Below are 19,182 nucleotides of genomic sequence, written 5' to 3'. Positions count from 1 at the left end.
TAACTATGATAAGTATGATCATAGTATCACAGTTTTCCCTAAAGTACCGGCCTAAAAGGATCCATTTCAAAATGGATGGAATGGAGGCCCATACAAAACTTGCAGCTCTAGCCCATAATGCAAATGTACAGACAGCAATTTCATGTGTGATGGGCTGGTGAGGGAATGGACCCTGTTGGCTCACTTTGTCATAAACCTGTGTTCCCAAAATACAAAAAAAATGGGTTACTAAAGCATTATATGAGCCAGCAACCAATGCACATATAATTACAATGTTAGTGGAAGTGCTCAGATTACTTCAGGGCAAATTGTCTCTGGGGGTCCCAGAAACAGCACTGCCAGACAACATTGTCACAGAACAGAGACCAGATCTGCAACATATGTCAAGATTTCAAGATCAGGACATGTAAACCCAGTACCATATGCCAAGCTTATTTAAACTGAGTTTTTAGAATCACCTGCAGAGAAAAGAAGATACTGCACTTTGCATGGATTGTAACTCTTAGCTACCTGTTTTGTGGATTTTGTATTGCTGTACTTTGGTGCTTATAGATGTAAAGTGTGCCATAGGACTTTCATAAAACAGAGTATTATAACGAATAATGTACACCCTGTTGTAAAATCATAGTATATTTGAAGTCAACTTGGAATTCCATTGCTGGCACATAAGCACATACCCCGCCCCCATTCTATGCACAAATACTAATATTAGACCCCTGACCTCCTGCGCCGTGCCCCCCCACACTTTATGCACAAACAATAGACCCCTGACCTCCCCACTCTATAGACTATATAAAAATAATTGGCACTGAAGGCCATCGCTGTATGTACTAGTAGTAATAGTCGACCCGTGACCTCCCCACTCTATGCACTAATAATTATAGTAGACCCTAGTTTTGTGGCCCCCTGCTCAGTGCACTAATAGGATTGGACCAAAGACCCGTGGCTCTGCTGCACAAACTGCTTTTATTACAGAGGGTTTTTTATTCCTTATAATACATGAGTTTATATCTATATAAATGAATGTCATGAATTACAACTGTTGCTTACTGATGTTTGATTGTACAAAACTTGTGTATTATAAGGAACAAATTGCCCCCTTTTGTAATAAAACTGATAGAAATAGACCCCAGTCCAGTGGTCCCCACTCCATGCACCAAGAATGGCAAGACCCCAGACCCTTTATAAGCCAACCACTCTATAAAAATAACTGGCACTGAAGCCCACCGCTGTATGAACTAGTAGTAATAGTTGACCCCTGACATCACCCCCTACTCTTATTCACAAATAGTAACAATAGACCCCCGGCCTCCCACTGCACTAATAGTCGTCCCCAGACCTGCGATTAGCTCCTAACTGGTGATGTAATTTGTACTTTATAGGTACTGTAATATTTCCCTATGCTTATGAAACCGGTGTCGTGGTGTCACAGCATCATAAAAGAAAAACAAACAAAGACAAGTGATGTTTGTGTGGTATTTTGTTTATTTAAAATAAAAAAAAAGTAAATATTTATTAAAAAAAAAAAAAAAAATGAAAAATAAATAAAACAATGATCACCCCAAAGCCATATCAAAAGCATTAAAGTCAAATGGCTGCAAAAATCCCCTGTAACTCCCTTCAGGTTCTGGGAAAGCGCTGCAAACATTTTGGACTACACAGGCTGGTATGTTTCCCTATTGTAGCGATGAATGACCGATATGAAGTCTGTCTTAATTTTCTGTGGAAGAAGGAAAAAATAGCCTTTTGTTTTGCACTAGTCATCACACCAAAAAACAAAACAAAAAAAATACAATAGCATGTGCCATTTTTTTAATACAGAGCTATGGAACGCAGTCAGGACATATGGTTTCTGTGTTTTGATTACAACAATTACGGGCATTGTTGGACCCAAAGAGGAAAAAAACATGACAAACTGTGGCATTACTTGAACATGAACTTAAGCCCTTCCCAAATGCTTTTATTTACAAAAGGAAACCACACGGAAATGCAGAGTTCCCATGTGATAATCCTGAAATGATACCCGTAACCTTTATCTAATTACCATTGACAATCCATTTTTAAATATTAAAGTAGCTGTAGAATAAATCTGAAGTTACCCGTTGTCGCTGCTAACTTCATCTCTGGGGCCTTGCAGGTTCCAAAAGGTCAATAAATATTCATGATGGGTTTTTTGACTTTTTTTGCATAACATTTCTGCTATGGCAGATGCAACCATCTTGTAGATATTTCTTGTTGACATTTGATAGCTCCATGCAAAAGTAGGATTCCTCTTCTGTCTTCATTGGCATGCAATTCCCGTATCAATATATGTAGTTGTCCCAACGTACAGTTGGTGTGTCCCGTACAGGCTCGTTGCCAAAACATGTTGGGTCAGCGTGCCCATGGGATTGCTATATAACAGAAAAAACAGAAACACACACACAGGTTAGTCTTAACTAATTCAGATGTACAAAAAGGAGGAATCTGCTACTCGCGAAGTGGGTCTTGACAAAACTGATGGGGTGTGTGTGAATGTGCTGGAGTAGGGACTGGTAGAGCGGTGGCATACAACAGCACTATATAGTGTATGTAGTCTAGTGTAATAATAATTGGTAAATATATCTACTTTATATCAGGGCGGAATGCCAGAATGAATGCAAAACTAATGTCGGTAATAGTGAGTTACTATATGTAAAGTTTTCATTAAAACAAGTTAGAACAAAGTGGCCTGAATCAGTGCTGAAAATAAATTTTTCACAAAAGTTTGTGAGGGTATAGGCAGGGAAGGGAAAAAAAAAAAAGGTTACAGATATTACCATCCAAGTGAAATTGAAACAAAGTAAGTACAAGGATACAATTAGGGTACAGCGCATATAGCCAGAAGTTGGTATCCTAACTTCAAACTGAAGGTACAAGAGGCAAAAAACAAAGTGGCAGCAAACAGAGAAAGAAAAAATGTTTCCAATAACAGCGGTACAATGTATAACCTAGACAGATTTCTACTCAATAAAGTGAGGAGGGCCAGGGAGGAATTGAGACATAGCATGTACAGAATATATCATGAGTCTATTTAAAACATCCCAAAGGCAATGTTTCATTGAGACCCCTGGGGGTCACGCAGACTAATCTGTGTATCCATCTAGATTCTTTCTGAAGAAGTGCTCTGTCACGATTACCCCCTCGCCTAGCAGGTGGCTGGTGGTCTATAGCCATACATTTGAAGATGGGTAGGGGGTGCCGCATCTTAAGAAAATGTCTAGCAACAGGCTGGTCGGCTTTCCCTTCCTTCAAGGCTCTGCTAATGGCTGAACGATGATTTCCAATGCATTCCCTGAGTGCAGTCACAGTCTTACCAACGTAGTATAGTCCGCAGGGGCACGAGATAATATATATATATATGACATAAGTGGACAAACACCCTAGTCTATAGTTTATCTTATATCTCCTGCCAGAGTGGGGGTGAGGAAAATCTGGACCAGTTAGGAGACATCTGCAAGTGACGCAGTCCGGGCATTTATAGCAACCCAGTTTCCTTTGCATAGAGAGCCAGTTGCTCTGACCCTTGTCCCGATTTTTGAAGTCTGTCTGCATCAGTAGGTCCCTCAGGCTGCTTCCTCTTCTATAGCCCATTGTTGGTCTCTTAGCCAAATGAAGGGAAAGTGTCTCATCTTGGTTAACCATGGGCCAAAAGTGTATAAAGTTCCTGTGAGTGTCATCACTCGTAATATATAGGGTGGGCCATTTATATGGATACACCTTAACATAATGGGAATGGATTCCCATTATGTTAAGGTGTATCCATATAAATGGCCCACCCTGTATATATAGATTTAGTTAAGTATATACTGACCATGTTTGTTCGATGCGATTTCGGGTGATTTTCACTCGACATAATTAGCTTCTTTTGTGCCATAATCTAAAAAATGAAGATTATATAAAGATATGAATAACAGAAAAATTGCACAATACTCATTCACTGACAGTATTTATCCCAAATAACAATTTAGAGTTTTTAAATCACACAGCCTTTCCCTCAATAAGGCTTCCTACCACATTGTTCCCCTTCCCACAGCCTTTCCCGTGCAATGCCCCCCCTCCCCCCAACTCAGTCAGGCTTCTTCCCAATACTGTTCCCCTTCACAATGCCTTTCTTCTCAACCAGCCTTCCCCACATAGCCACCTTTCAGCCTCTCTTTTCCTATCGGTTTCTTGCTCCCCTCAGCATTCCTCTTACAGAGCCTCCCCCCCCCCCAGCGTGTCACACAAAGCCCCTTCCCATACCTATTCCCCAGAGTTTTCCTTCCCTATCGGTTTCTTGCTCCCCTCAGCATTCATCTTTCAGAGCCTTCCCCCCCCCCCCCCCCCCCCCAGCGTGTCACACAAAGCCCCTTCCCATACCTATTCCCCAGAGTTTTCCTTCCCTATCGGTTTCTTGCTCCCCTCAGCATTCATCTTTCAGAGCCTTCCCCCCCCCCCCCCCCCCCCAGCGTGTCACACAAAGCCCCTTCCCATACCTATTCCCCAGAGTTTTCCTTCCCTATCGGTTTCTTGCTCCCCTCAGCATTCATCTTTCAGAGCCTTCCCCCCCCCCCCCAGCGTGTCTCACAAAGCCCCTGTCCCCCAGCATTTCCCTTCCCTCCACCAGTCATTCTCTCAGCGTGTCTCTCACAAAGCCCCTGTCCCCCAGCATGTCTCTCACAAAGCCCCTGTCCCCCAGCATGTCTCTCACAAAGCCCCTGTCCCCCAGCATGTCTCTCACAAAGCCCCTGTCCCCCAGCATGTCTCTCACAAAGCCCCTGTCCCCCAGCATGTCTCTCACAAAGCCCCTGTCCCCCAGCATGTCTCTCACAAAGCCCCTGTCCCCCAGCATGTCTCTCACAAAGCCCCTGTCCCCCAGCATGTCTCTCACAAAGCCCCTTCCCATACCTGTTCCCAAGAGTTTTCCTTCCCTTCACTGGCCATTCCCCCATCCTGTCTCTCACAAAGCCCCTTCCCACACCTGCCCCCCATCTTGTCTCCAACAAAGCCCCTTCCCACACCTGCCCCCCATCTTGTCTCCAACAAAGCCCCTTCCCACACCTGTCCCCCCATCTTGTCTCTCACTTCGCATACCTTTCAGGCAGTGTTTCCCTTCCCTTCACCAGCCATCCCCCAGCGTGTCTATCACAAAGTCCCTTCGCATACCTCTCATGCAGCGTTTCCCCTCACCAGTGATTCCCTCAGCCTTTGAAAAGAACATGCGAGAAGGAAAGATTGAACTTAGCCGCTGCAACAATTCCTCCTCTGCATTGCGATTGAACTTCCGGGTTATAGTCTGATATCCTGTGAGGAGGAGAGCCAGGAGCGCGCAGGTACAGAGAGGCCAGTCGCCCTATCGCCTTTAATGTAGCTATAGCATGGAGAGGCGTTTTATTGGGTGGGTGGGGAATGTGACGTCATCCTGAAATCCCTCTATTTGCCTCTTTATGTAACACGCACAGCTCCTGCACGTATGGGAAAGTTACATAACAGAAAAGCACGCACGGGGGGTGAGATATGGCTATAGATAAACAGTGGCGTATAGTGGTTTATTTTCCTTGCAGGTGGGAAGTGCTGTGTATGGTGTGTATGAGGTGCAAGTGGCGGCTGGGGAGGGCGCGCAATTTAAAGTCGGGCAGTGATAGTGTGGGTTGGATGTGCTGTTTTTCATTAAGCGATTTTGTTGTGCAGTGGGTTCAGGCAATGTTTGTGCGCTCCTAAAATGATACAGAAATGTAATATTGAAAGTGACATATATCTTGCACGGATGATAGGAGTCTATCCAGCTTTTGTTGATGTTATTCATATTTCTGTCATGTATTGTAGCAAATGCATGCTGGGAGTTGTAGTTCATATTTAGCTGGAGTGATTGGAGATTAGACGCTGCTGACATATATGGTAGTGCTGGGTGGGTTATGTTGCCTTCTTACTAATTAAAGGAGGCCAAAATGCAGTGCAATTCGTTTACTTGCTGATGGGTTCTGATTAGTTCTTTTATGCAGCTCTTTTGTTTAAATGTTCTCCCTTGTCCAAAAAATAGGCTTTTATCCTGCACAACAAAGTGAGAGTGAATTGCTGGCACCTGATTGGTCCTTGGAAGCAAGCCAGAGGCATGTCTCACAAGGGTAAGGTATCCAAATCCAAAGATGAAGAATCCGGAAGTGAAAAATCAGATGGAACCCTGACAAAAGGAATGAGGATGGATACAAAAGCAAAGTCAAAGACTATAACAAAAAGCCCAGGAAAGAGGAAAACTCCCGGAAAAGTATTATCAGAAACAAGCAGTGGGGAAAGCTCTGATGTGGATGCTAAAAAGAAGAAAAAGATGGTGGAGCAGACAGAGGAAAAGGGAGTTGGAGGAGCTGTTAAGATATCCCGTGTGGAAGCAGCCCCTTCTGTATCTGAATTTAAGTTTAACAAGAAAAGGGTTCGGTTGATATCCACCGAAGCAGATCTTAAAGATGATGCTCAAGGAATAGTGTACTGGATGTCCCGGGATCAAAGAGTTCAAGGTGTGCAAATCCGATAATGTTCGTATTGAGTAAAATGCTATTACGTAGTTTATAAATTCTTAAATGTTTAAGGATAGAAGATTGAATAATAATATACCGTATATACTCGAGTATAAGCCGAGTTTTTCAGCACTAAAAATGTGCTAAAAAAGTAACCCTCAGCTTATACTCGAGTATATGGATGTGCTGACATGCTCCTTGCGCGCATCCCTCCCCCCTGTGCATACCAACGCACACACGCATGGAGCGCGTTACATCGGCACATCGCGCCAGAGTCAGCACATCCATAGTGGGAGCCCAGATTCCAGGTAACATGTCCGTCCACGGGGTCTGCACCCCTACAGACTCTATGAACACTGACTAAACTTCAGATGGGGCTTTTCATGCACACTGGCATAGGGTGGTACCTACTAGTGCTGGGCGGTATACCGGTAAAAACCGATCACCGGTTTTTTTTTTTAAACCGATATGAATTTTCTACATACCCCCATACCGGTGTGCTGAATACTTCCGGGTGCGCACGTGACGTCAGCGCGCACGTGACGTCAGCGCGCACGTGACGTCAGCGCGCACGTGACGTCAGCGCGCACACTCTACAAAAGCGCCATCGCTAGGACGCATTCAGAGTCGGATACCAATGTGAGCTGTCGGGGGGTGCCTGGCCAGTAATTATATTTTATGTGAAGGGGATGGGTGGGGGTGGGTGGGTTATACTTATGTGAAGGGGATGGGTGGGGGTGGGTGGGTTATACTTATGTGAAGGGGATGGGGTTGTGTTTGGGGGGGGGGTGGGGGGTTATATTTATGTGAAGGGGATGGGGGGGTGTTTGGGGTGGCGGGGGGGGTGTGGGTGGCGGGTGTTTGGGGTGGTCACCTAATCATGCATGGGGGAAAAAAAATACCGTCAAATACCGTGATACCGATATAATTTTGAAAAATACCGTGATATAAATTTTTGGTCATACCGCCCAGCACTAGTACCTACCCACCAGGGTGAGCCACCATCTCCTCCCAGCTATCCCCTGCACCCCTACAGACTCTATGAACAAGCAGGGATCCCCCATGTGTATTCATCAGAGGGGGCAGGACCCTTACACCACTGAGCTGGAAAGTTCTTCTTAGTAAGTGAGCCCAAACTGCGGTCATTTCCTTTAGTACACAGGTCTTGTGAAGGCAGAGCACATCAAAATCTGTACATGCCATTAAAGAGAAAGGCGACCTTTTAGTTAACTTTTAGTTAAGCATGCCCCACATTGGCAAGCACTGTCACTCACTGCACAGACCAGCAATGCAACTCTCCTTTACACAGTGGCCCAGAAATGCGTCACATTGACCCCAACATTATGTGATATAATGGCACCAGCAAACTATGACACAATTGCCAATTTATTTAATTACAAAAAAACAGTACTAATGATAGGGTGTGTTAAATGCCTACAGTGTATCTGCACAATGAGCCAGAGTCAGTAAGTGGTCAAATAACTTGTTATTTAAAAAAATTTAATTTGTCCAGCATCAAGAATTATTTTGCCCTAGTAACTACTGTTGTAGCACTGTGGTGGGACCTGTACACTGGGGTCCACTGAGGACACCCCCTCACGTGAACTGATACTGGTACTTGATAATTAGTATGGCAGCTTCCTTAGCCTTCCCAAACTTGCTTTTGTCTGCTGCTGTAGCATTTTTCTTTCCCTAAAGTTATCTATTATTTATTTATCTGTTATTTATTTGATTATTGAAACTTAGCAGTAGTGGCTGCATTTCCCACCCTAGGCTTATACTCGAGTCAATAAGTTTTTCCAGATTTCTTAGGTAAAAGTAGGTACCTCGGCTTATATTCGGATCGGTTTATACTCGAGTATATACGTTAATTGTTACAGCAGTAAAGTTGTATCAAATTCATTTTCATACTGTACAAAGAGAGCTAGGGCATACTGTGCATTTTATCCCTGCTGTATTGCATCACTGCTAGCCCTACCATTTAATCTTAGGACTTAAGGCTAATGTCAGATGGAGCATATACTCGGCTAGCCGAAAAACGATTGCAGAGAATACGCCCCACTACTGTAAAATTTTCCTACCTGTGCCTGCACCCGGCAAGTGTTTTGAAAAGCAAATCTGAGTGGTTACTACTGGGGATCATTTGTCAGCTGTTTGTAAAATCCTCCCTTCTGCATGCGTCATTGACTAAGCAGGTAGTGCTGGTTTTAGAGTGAGGTTCGGCTTTTTGCAATCCTTTAGAGAAGCACAAAAATCTACTTTTCTAAGTGCCGCTTGTGCATGTTTGTTGTTAGTAATATGTGTATAATATTTTTCATTTTAGATAACTGGGCCTTTCTCTATGCTCAGCGACTGGCTCTCAAGCAGAAGCTTCCGTTACATGTGACATTTTGCTTGGTTCCTAAATTCTTGGATGCCACAATCCGTCATTATGGCTTCATGGTAAAAGGTCTGCAGGAAGTTGCTGAGGTACTGTATGTATAACAATTGAGCAAGGTCATTAAATTCAAATACATGCCCTTGTATTTAATTTAATTTTTGTCCCTAGGAGTGCAAGGAACTAAACATCCCTTTTCATCTGCTCATTGGATATGCAAAAGACATTCTTCCAAACTTTGTTAAGAAACATGCCATTGGGGGAGTTGTGACTGATTTCTCCCCATTGCGTGTCCCCTTGCAATGGGTGGAGGATGTCAGCAAGCGTCTACCTAAGGATGTACCCCTTGTGCAGGTAATTAGATCTCAATAGGGCTTTAATAATTGCATTTTGTAAAACCTTATGTATGCCTGCATCTCTGTAGAAACACAATCTGTAACAGTTAAAAATGTGTGTATTTGAAAAATAAGTTATAAAAAAGTGTGTATTTGTATGTTATAGCTATTAAACTAAAGATGCATCCAATCCACAATATTTGGAATCTGCTGAATTCCCAACCAAATCTGACCCCTAGTTTGCCTATGCAAATTGGGTTAAGGAAGTGTTAAAAAGAACCACGCTATGCGTGTGGTAAAATATTACAGATTTAAAGGTAACAGGACACAAGAATATATCTTTTCCACACAGAGGATGCAAACGTAAGATGTTAGCCTTGCGTCTGGTGTTTCTAAGTCAGAAGGAAAGTCAGTGGCCACTTTGGGGCAGATTTATCACAGTGTGAAATTAGTCCTCACTACAGTAATATTCTATTGTGTACAAAGTATTTCAACGGATACAGCTGTAATATTAGCCCACAATAGATCCAGTAAACATTATCCAGCAAATCCCGTTACACCTTATTGCTTAGTTTCTGTTTTCAAGTGAAAATCGGCAGCGTGTGAGTACCATTTGCCATTGAAAAATTAATGAATTTAAAGGTATTACTTTTTCTGTGTAAGTGTTTAATTGGGGTAGCTTTGTGTGTATTCAGGTGGATGCCCATAACATTGTGCCTTGTTGGGTAGCATCCAATAAACAAGAGTATGGAGCTCGAACTATCCGGAAAAAAATACATGACCAGCTATCCCAGTTCCTAACGGAGTTCCCTCCTGTTATCAAACATCCATATGAACCCAAATTGGAAGCAGAGGTAGGAGTGATTTATTAATTACTTTATTTATTACTTTGTGCCAATTAACAGATACACCTTTTCCCTTGTTTAAGTAAATATGTAATTGTTATTTTTTTGGGGGGGGGGGGGTTTGCATTTTATTGAACAGAGTACAACGATATATTTACTGGGGAATTGAGCCATTGAGAAATATTAAACTTAAAACATTAAATAAAGAAAAAAAAAAGGGAAAGAGAAAGGGGTTAAGGGGGAGTTACTTCTGGGTTAATAGGAGTTTGTTGTAGGTCAATATTCTATTTGATAGGTAATCCAGGTTCAGATTTTATTGTGAGTTTTCAGCCATCCCATGGTAATGCTAGGGAGTCTTTTTATAATTAACAGATTGTCTAGTCTGGACTTTACTATTTGAATATCTAATGTAGATGTGTCCCAGGCTTTAGCTATTTAGCTGTTGCCTCCTGATATATTTTTATTTAGTAAAGCTTCAGTGGGATTTTTCCATAGCGAGAGATCTGTGACAGTAGTGATCAAAGTGTACATTCTTATCCAGAATTGGGTTGCAATTGGGCAGTCCCACCAGAGATGAAGAAATGAGCCATGTTGATTGCATGCTTGAAAACATTGCAGGGATAGCAGCTGCCTGTATTAGTAGGGACTAAGTACCATTGATGTAGAATTTTTTTAGATTTATCTTGTATCAGTATATTTATAGAACGTGAAACTGAGTTTTTAAACATGTCCAGCTAGGTTTCTTCATCAAAACATATCATTATTTTAATGTTCATTTTGTAAGCCATAATTATCGATTGGTTTGTTTTGAGTTTGCAGTAGGTTACTACACAGAAGAAAATCCCATCCACAGAATAATGCAAAAAATGTCACTCTGTGTGCCACAATTTTTTGATGTTAAATGGGTAATGATTTTATATGCAGGACTTTCTCTGTATGCCTTTTCTTCCTGGCATTACATTCATGGCATATGCAGGACTTTGTGGTTGAGTTTAATATTTTTATCAAAGAGGTTTGTTTCATCATGTCCCTACATGGTGCCAATAGTGCAGCAATGCCTACTTAAAATGTGCCACTTGATGATTTTGAGTAATACGGTTCTCTTCTATAAGTCTATAATGCCTTAAATGGACGGACTAACTAAACATTCTATTGAGAATGTTATCCTGTATGCTAAGTATCCTGTATGCTAAGTAAAGTATTATAATTTGTCTATCAAGCAGTTTAGTCATAGCTGATCACAGACATAACTTGATTGCTATGTGTTTTATATCTTTTTTTATTTGTATTGTAAACTGTAATATGTATATGGACTGAGTCATATTATATTTTTATTACTTTTATCTTTTAGTAGTTTATCATTTGTAGTGCTGATGCCTATGAAGAGATTTACAGACATTGTTATTCATACCTGCTAATTAGCTGATATTCTTTTGCTTTCATATGTAAGCCAGTCGACTGGGATAATTGTTACAACAGCCTTGAAGTGGATCGAACTATTGGGGAAGTGGAATGGGCAAAGCCTGGAACAAATGCCGGATTTAATGTATTGCAGTCCTTTATTTCAGAGCGTCTGAGGCATTTTAACTCTGACAGAAATAATCCAAACCAAAATGCTCTTAGCAACTTGTCTCCATGGTTTCACTTTGGTGAGTCTTAGAGGCTGAATATATAAATCTTTCATGCATAGACATTGAAAAACAAGTACACACTGATTGCCCCAGCCATATTCTTTGTATGAAACAGTACTTCACAGTTTCTTAAGGCAAAGGCACTCAGAACATTTTTGCCCATGCTAAATCCCCTTCGGTTCAGACAACAAAACATCCAAAGGTACCTTTTCATTGGTGTCAGTGTGGATCACTGTGGGGTAAAACATTTGTATCACTTGAGTTTGCATCTGTTATTACATTATAATACCAAAAATAAAAATACCAAATTAGGCAGTATAAAATGCACAAAAATTACACAAAAAAACAGACAAAACCTAATACCATACCAAACAACAGAGGTATTTAAGCACTCCATGCTCCCTAAGCTCTTCCTCCCCAACAAGTTTGTACCTTCTCGGTGCACTCAATGTTTTTTATATGTGATGCTGCCAGATTGCTTATTCAGGGCCTAGAGCAGTAGTTCACACATTTAACAGACTGCTCCTAGTTATCTGTTTCTATTGTTATTACATTTCCCCTGTACCAACTGGCCCATCTCTTTCCAAAACATTTTTCAATATGAATTTAAATAAATAGTTTCATGTTGTATTTATAAATGTAGCTATTATTTAAAATCAGCATGTGTCTGGCTGTTTATTCTTTCTGCACTGCTTCTTTTAACTTTTGCAGCAGAAGCCACATAGTAAGTTAGGTTGAAAAAAGACACATGTCCTTCGAGTTCAGTCTTTTATGGCTATATATAACCTGCTTAACTGCTAGTTGATCCAGAGAGGCAAAAAAAAAAAAACCACTCTGAATCCTCTCCAATTTGCCACAGAGGGGGAAAAATTCCTTCCTGACCCCAAGGGGCCTATTTATTCAAGTACGACAGGTAGGAATTACAAAAAATTACTATTTGATCGTACTGTGCCTATTTTCTGCGACTTTTTCGTACTTTGCGGCAAAATTTGTGTGACAAAATCGTATTGTCGCGTCAAGTACGAAAGTTTCTGATTCATTCAAGCTTCGGTATCATGACTTTCCTTGGGCCAGGTTGGAGCACAGTGCCATTGAGTCCTATGGGAGGCTTCCAAAATGATGCACAGACAAAGTCAGAAAGGTTTTCCTGCTGTTTACGATCGTTCGGATACGAAAATTTTGTGACTTTCGGATCGCCAATACGATATTATCGTGACTAATATAATTTTTTAGTAAGCATTTTTGTGATATTTGCGATCATCGGAAATATCATATTTAATCCGAATTTTTCCCAATTCGGGATTCGAACTCGTACTTTGATGAATAGACCCCCAAGACTTGGTCCAAGAGTTATTTTCAATACCCCTGTATTTCCCCACTTGCTAAAAAGCCATCCAACCCCTTCTTGAAGCTATCTAATGGATCTATTAGTACGACTGATTCAGGGAGAGAATTCCACAATTTTACAGCTCTCGCTGTAAAAAAAAAAAAAAAGACCCTTTCTGAATATTTAGACAGAACCTCCTTTCTTTAATGGGTGGCCTTGTGTCAGTTGGAAGGACCAACTGGTAAATAAAGCATTAGAGAGATTACTATATGATCCCCTTATATATTTAAACAGTTATGATATCCCCTCCCCCCTTAAGCTACTCTATCTTTTCCTTTCAGATTGTTAGTGTTTATATTTCTTAAATGCAGCTTCGGTCCCCTTTTATTTGTATTGCTTAAATGCTTTCCTTTTTCCCTATTAATTTCTTCTGAATTAAGCCACATAGGGTGGTCCTTGGGGCTCTGGCACATGGGGAGATTAGTCCCCATGTGCCAGACTCGCGAGTCTTTTTCGGCGATTTGCGCGGAATCGCGCCGCCGCGTCTGCCATCCCGCCGGCGACTTACATGTTCGCCGGTGGGATGGCAGGGGTAGGCAACTCGGGGAGATTAGTCGCCCGCGAACAGGGAGTTTTGCTGCGGGCGACTAATCTCCCCGTGTGCCAGAGCCCTTAACGCTTCTACATTAATACTTCCCTACTTGCACATTTGCTTATACGTTCAGCTGATTAATATACCTGGACACAAACTGACTTCTGCTATATGGTTTAAGAGTCAGATCCAGAAGTGGGTGCAGAGAACAGATTCTTCTGTTATTACATCTACGAATAGCATTAAAACCATGGCAAATTAGTAATTCATGTATATTGAAATTTTAGAAATTCATTTTCTTTCACTTTGCACTTTCATTATGGATTTTCTTATATATATTTTGGTGGGCATACCCTTTAAATGGCTATAGTGAGTCAACTGAGTGCTACAGAAGTATTTCTTGCTATAACTATATGCTGTAATAATCCCATGGTGAATTTCTTCACACAGTTATCAGAATGAAGGAAGATGGGTATTGGTAAAATATGTTACAACATGATCTAGGATCATTAATCAGCTATGGTAAAAGCTTGAAACATAAAATACACTCTGCAGGACTGTTCCATTATTGAAACATGGATGGCAACATTGTTCCTTTTTTTTCTCACAATTTTAGGACAACTATCAGTCCAGCGGGCAATTCTTGAAGTTCAGAAATATCGTAGTAAATGTAAGGATTCTGTAGACAGTTTTGTGGAAGAGGCTGTGGTGAGGCGGGAACTGGCAGACAACTTCTGCTTCTATAACAAGAATTATGACAAAATTGAAGGTAAAAACTATTTGCTGTTATCCCAACAGGCAGGGTGTCCTTCTCTCTTACATATTTTTAGAAATAATGCCTTAAAGAGACTGTATACACCCCTTTTTTAACATGAGCTCAATAAATAGGACTTGTGCTAAACATACTTTTTGCCTATTGCTTCCACTGGCAACTTCTATTGTTGCATTCAGAAAGGCTTTTTGGAGCGGTTAGTCACCCGCTGTAGCAGAGATTCAGTTATTTAACTTTAGTTCAGCAGCTCTCCATTTGGTATTTTAATAGCTATCTTATTTACCCTAACAACTAAGCAGTGGTTTAAATGAGAGATAAGATTGTTAATAGTAGAGGGCCTGCTTAAATAGATAAGTAACAATAATAATAAAATTGTAGCCTCACAGAGCAATAGTTTTTGGCTGTCAGTGTCAGTGACCCCTATTTAAAAGCAAGAAAGAGGCAGAAGAATGCAAATAATTAAAAAACTATACAAAATAAATAACAATCAGTTGCAGTGAACCACCCCTTTAAGTTATACTATATACTTATATATTGTTGTTTTCATGAGGCTTTTTCCAGCTTGAAACACATTGTAAATTTTCTCCTCATCTGACTTTGCCTTAGTTTGCCAGGCATATTTTCACAACACATCTTAAATTTACTAAAAATCATAAATACCCTTTTGTGAGAGAAATGCACCAATTTTTTCCCTGGAATTCTCTGTAAAATTACATCAGAGTATTAGGCAAAATACTCTAGAGAAATTAGCCTAGAGGAAGTGACATGAATAAGAGATGCAAACGTGTCTGTTCTGTCTTTATAATGGCAGTTCCCCCAGCTTGAACCTGAAGAAATTTCTCTTGGTGAAAAATTATTCTTGTGCTTAGTAAATTGGCAGTTTTTAAAGGGGTAGTTTACCTTTTAAATTATTTTTATTATGACATAGATGTTAATGTTTTGAGACAATTTGCAATTGTTTTTCATTTTTTGTTTTTTAGTTATTTAGCTTTTTAGCAGCTACCTGGTTGCTATGGTTTTGTTTACCTTGGCAACAGGCAGTAATTTGAATGAGAGACTGGAATATAAATAGGTGAGGGACTGAATAGAATAAGAAATAAACAAATGTAATAACAATAAAATTGTAAGCTTACAGAGCAATAGTTGTTTTGGCTGTTGGTTTCAGTGACCCCCATTTGAAAGGCAAAAAGATGTAGAAGAGGAAGGCGAAGGGGAATAATTCAAAAACTAGAAAAAAAATCAAGACCAATAGCAACATTGAAAGGAATTGTACACGCTATAACATATTAACTGATGTAAATTCAGATTGTGATCCCAGGAGGAAATTTTACATATTGGTTTCCTTGTGACATTTAAGGTGCGTACGACTGGGCAAAAAATACTTTAAAGGATCATGCAAAGGACAAGAGGACTCATCTGTACACTTTGGAAAAGCTAGAGGCTGGCAAGACTCATGATCCATTGTGGAACGCTGCCCAGGTGATTGGATTCATTTGGGTTTGGACCATCCAGTTTCATATCGTGCTCTCACTCATGTAAAGGCATATGTCTGTAAAGGTTCTCATTCATCCAGGTCATGGTATATCTGTAGTAATAAGTAAAATCAACTGGACTTGCTTTGGCAAGTCCAGTTGATTTGACTTACTACTACAGATATAAAAAACTCTGGTGCCATTTTGCTACAGAGTTTAAAAGACAACAAATGCTTGAAAAAAAGATCAGGTTACGTTTTATATGTTATAAAAAAGGGTTTTTTTGTAGCAGCCAGGGGTAAAGTGGAGATATATGCTCGTACAACTCCCTGTCCTGGAGATTGCTGCACTCCAACCTGTAGGGTACCATCTAAGCTTAAAGAGTAAAGTGAAATAATCACGTGAAGCAGTTAAATCTGTCAACATATTATTTGATGGAGTTCATCTTGTTTTCCTCTCTAATCTACAGAAGAGCAGTAGGGCCACCAAAAAAAAAAAAATTCTGGTGAATTTTTAGATTAAAAGTCATAATTATGACTTTAAAAAGTCATACTGTATATACTCGAGTATAAGCCTAGTTTTTCAGCACCCAAAATGTACTGAAAAAGTCACCCTCGGCTTATACTTGAGTTGGGTGCCATGGGTCCCTCCAGACTAGCACCCTCTGTCCTTTGTGTGCAAATTAGGCCCCCCGCAAACAGACCCTCCAGTGCCCTGGCCCGCTCCCAAATTTATCTTTATCTACCATCCTCACCTGTCCCATTCTGCACTAGACATTTCACTTTATATTCTATATAAAATATATTTATAGTTTTGAAGGACTTTAACTCTTTGTGTTTTGGCTTGGTTGCTGAGCTAAGGGGATAGTAGTATTGTTTTTGTTGACCCTCTTCTCCACTTACAGAGCTAGTTTACTGTTTTTCTTTTAAATAAATATTTAAAAACATGTACCCCTCTGATGCCTCAATTAATGTAATTTTATTGGTATTTATTTTGATGAAACTTAGCAATAGCCGCTGCATTTCCCACCCTATAGGCTTATACTCGAGTCAATATGTTTTTCCAGTTTTCTTAGGTAAAATTAGGTACCTCGGCTTATATTCGGATCGGCTTATACTCGAGTATATACGGTAATTCACCGGAATTTATTTTTTTTTGGTGGCCCTACTGCTCTTCCGTACTAATCTGTTTTGGGAGCAAAAAAAAACTTTCATATGTGAGGTATTATATCTAATAATTGTATAGCTGTATATCAGTTGGATAATTCTGTAGCACCTTTGAATCTGACTTTTGCTGAATCAGACTTTTACTAATAAAGGCTTTCTAAAATTGTGTCTGTCATTGTAGCTCCAGATGGTTCATGAAGGGAAAATGCATGGATTCCTGCGGATGTACTGGGCCAAAAAGATCCTAGAGTGGACCAGTTCTCCAGAGGAAGCACTTCATTTTTCCCTTTACCTGAATGACCGCTATGAGTTGGATGGAAGGGACCCTAATGGTTATGTAGGTGAGGAAAGCAGTCATGGCTGAAAAGAGAGATGGCTGATAAGCATTTATATATTGTGCTGGGTATATATTAGACTAGAGTGTTGTGTTCTTTGCAGAATAGGGAGAAGCTTTGCATGCAATCGCATTTATCTCTGAGCATCTTTAGGTTGAACACATTCCAGCCTGACAGAATTGATGCAAATAGATATTTTCCTGAGCAGAAAGCTACAAGAAGACCTGCTAATTTTATTTCTGCAAACAAACAGATCCCTTCTATGCACTCCTTTTATGTAGCTCCACTAACAATGGCCTTGATGCAGACACAGAGAGTGGATATTGCCACACAACAACGTGCATTTCCTTGGTGATTTTTCACTCCATGCGCCTGCACCCGGTGCCTGGCAGTGAAGCTAGACAAAGGATGTGCTTTTCTCTGTTTGCGTTTTGTAAAGTGGAACAGTGAATCAGCAGCCCTGTGTGCCCTTAGCCTTACAGACAGGGAAGCAAGCCAATGTACCTGCAATGCTAACCTAGATTTGGACAGAAAAACATTTGCAGTTTCCCTTGCTAAATCAGTGGTCTTCAAAATGCCTGTAATGGAATAGCCCACAAATGTTGTGTTGTTTATTACTATATAACTATATAAAATACATCAGGTAACTTTTTGCACGGACTGTTTGTTACCTCAGAACAAGTCAAACGGACAGAGCACTGATGAAAGAAAGAAAGCTGTCAAACTGGATTTCAAATTCATGTTGTCCATCATATGATAATGCAAGATAAACCTGTTACACTTTCCCATTAACCTTCTGTTTTGCTCTATCAAACTGTTATACAGGCTGCATGTGGTCCATCTGTGGGATCCATGACCAGGGCTGGGCTGAGCGTGCAGTGTTTGGGAAGATACGCTACATGAACTACCAGGGATGTAAGAGAAAATTTGACGTGGCCCAGTTTGAGCGTCGTTATCACCCAAAGAAGTTCAGCCAGTAGCAGAGACTGACAGAAGAAAATCCTTACACTGTGGCTTTGGGTCCTCAGGGAGAGATTATAGATGAGCACCTCATATCTATTACACAATGGCAGCTGCTTTCTTTATGCTTGTCTCTTGATTCCTCCTCTAGTCATTTCATTTTTCTTTGTATTAAAAACCTATGCATGTGATAATGCTGCAGGGTCCCAGCACAAACCTTTTGGTAATGTGTGCTATTAAGGAGAATGGGGCATATTCCATTAGGTAAGTGGAACATTTGATCTTCGCCAATGAATATAAATAGCTGTTCTGAGAGGCCTGCTTTTACAAATTCATACAACGTTGTTATTTTTGTTACAAAAACACATGAATACAGTACTTGCAAACAGCATTTCCATAAATCTCTTAAAAAAAAAAAAAAAAAAAGTTTTGCAAAAGCAACCAATCTGGTGTTTGCTTTCACTTTCTAATTTGTAGTCACTGATTGGTTCCTATTGGTTACAGAATTTTTGCAACTATGCTCATAAATAAGCCGCATCGGTTTATTCTGACAGTCATTGAACAAAATGGCTGCTAATTTGAGAAGGTATTATCTCTTCTTGCTATAATGTTGTGACACATCCTACAAGTGCCAGAAAAGAAACCCAATATTTATTTTTTGCTGTACCAATAGGATGTAGGTTATGTTATATAAACATTTGACTCCTGATCTTTTGCAAAAATCCCTCAGGGTAAGCCTTTGTCTTTGTATACATGTTTTTTTTCATAAATACATTTGCATTTATTTCTATTTTATGTGTGTGGTGGTATTATTTTCTGTATTTTAATACTATAAAAATACATTCATTAACTTGTAAG

The 19,182-nt window shown here is 40.3% G+C and overlaps 1 protein-coding gene across 1 annotated transcript; it reads left to right on the top strand.

Annotated features, from left to right (window-relative positions):
- Positions 1-6,050: 6,050 nt before the first annotated feature.
- Positions 6,051-18,749, top strand: phr (CPD photolyase-like). The gene is made up of 8 exons (NM_001142249.1): positions 6,051-6,512; positions 8,836-9,243; positions 9,920-10,078; positions 11,520-11,718; positions 14,236-14,388; positions 15,749-15,870; positions 17,211-17,370; positions 18,190-18,749. Exons 1-2 carry the CDS (start codon positions 6,200-6,202, stop codon positions 8,994-8,996), a joined length of 474 nt encoding a protein of 157 aa, NP_001135721.1. The 5' UTR covers positions 6,051-6,199; the 3' UTR covers positions 8,997-9,243; positions 9,920-10,078; positions 11,520-11,718; positions 14,236-14,388; positions 15,749-15,870; positions 17,211-17,370; positions 18,190-18,749.
- Positions 18,750-19,182: the final 433 nt, after the last annotated feature.

Source organism: Xenopus tropicalis, chromosome 5 (assembly GCF_000004195.4).
Source record: "Xenopus tropicalis strain Nigerian chromosome 5, UCB_Xtro_10.0, whole genome shotgun sequence".
Lineage (NCBI taxonomy): Eukaryota > Metazoa > Chordata > Amphibia > Anura > Pipidae > Xenopus > Xenopus tropicalis.
This window is presented reverse-complemented; position numbering and strand designations above follow the sequence as displayed.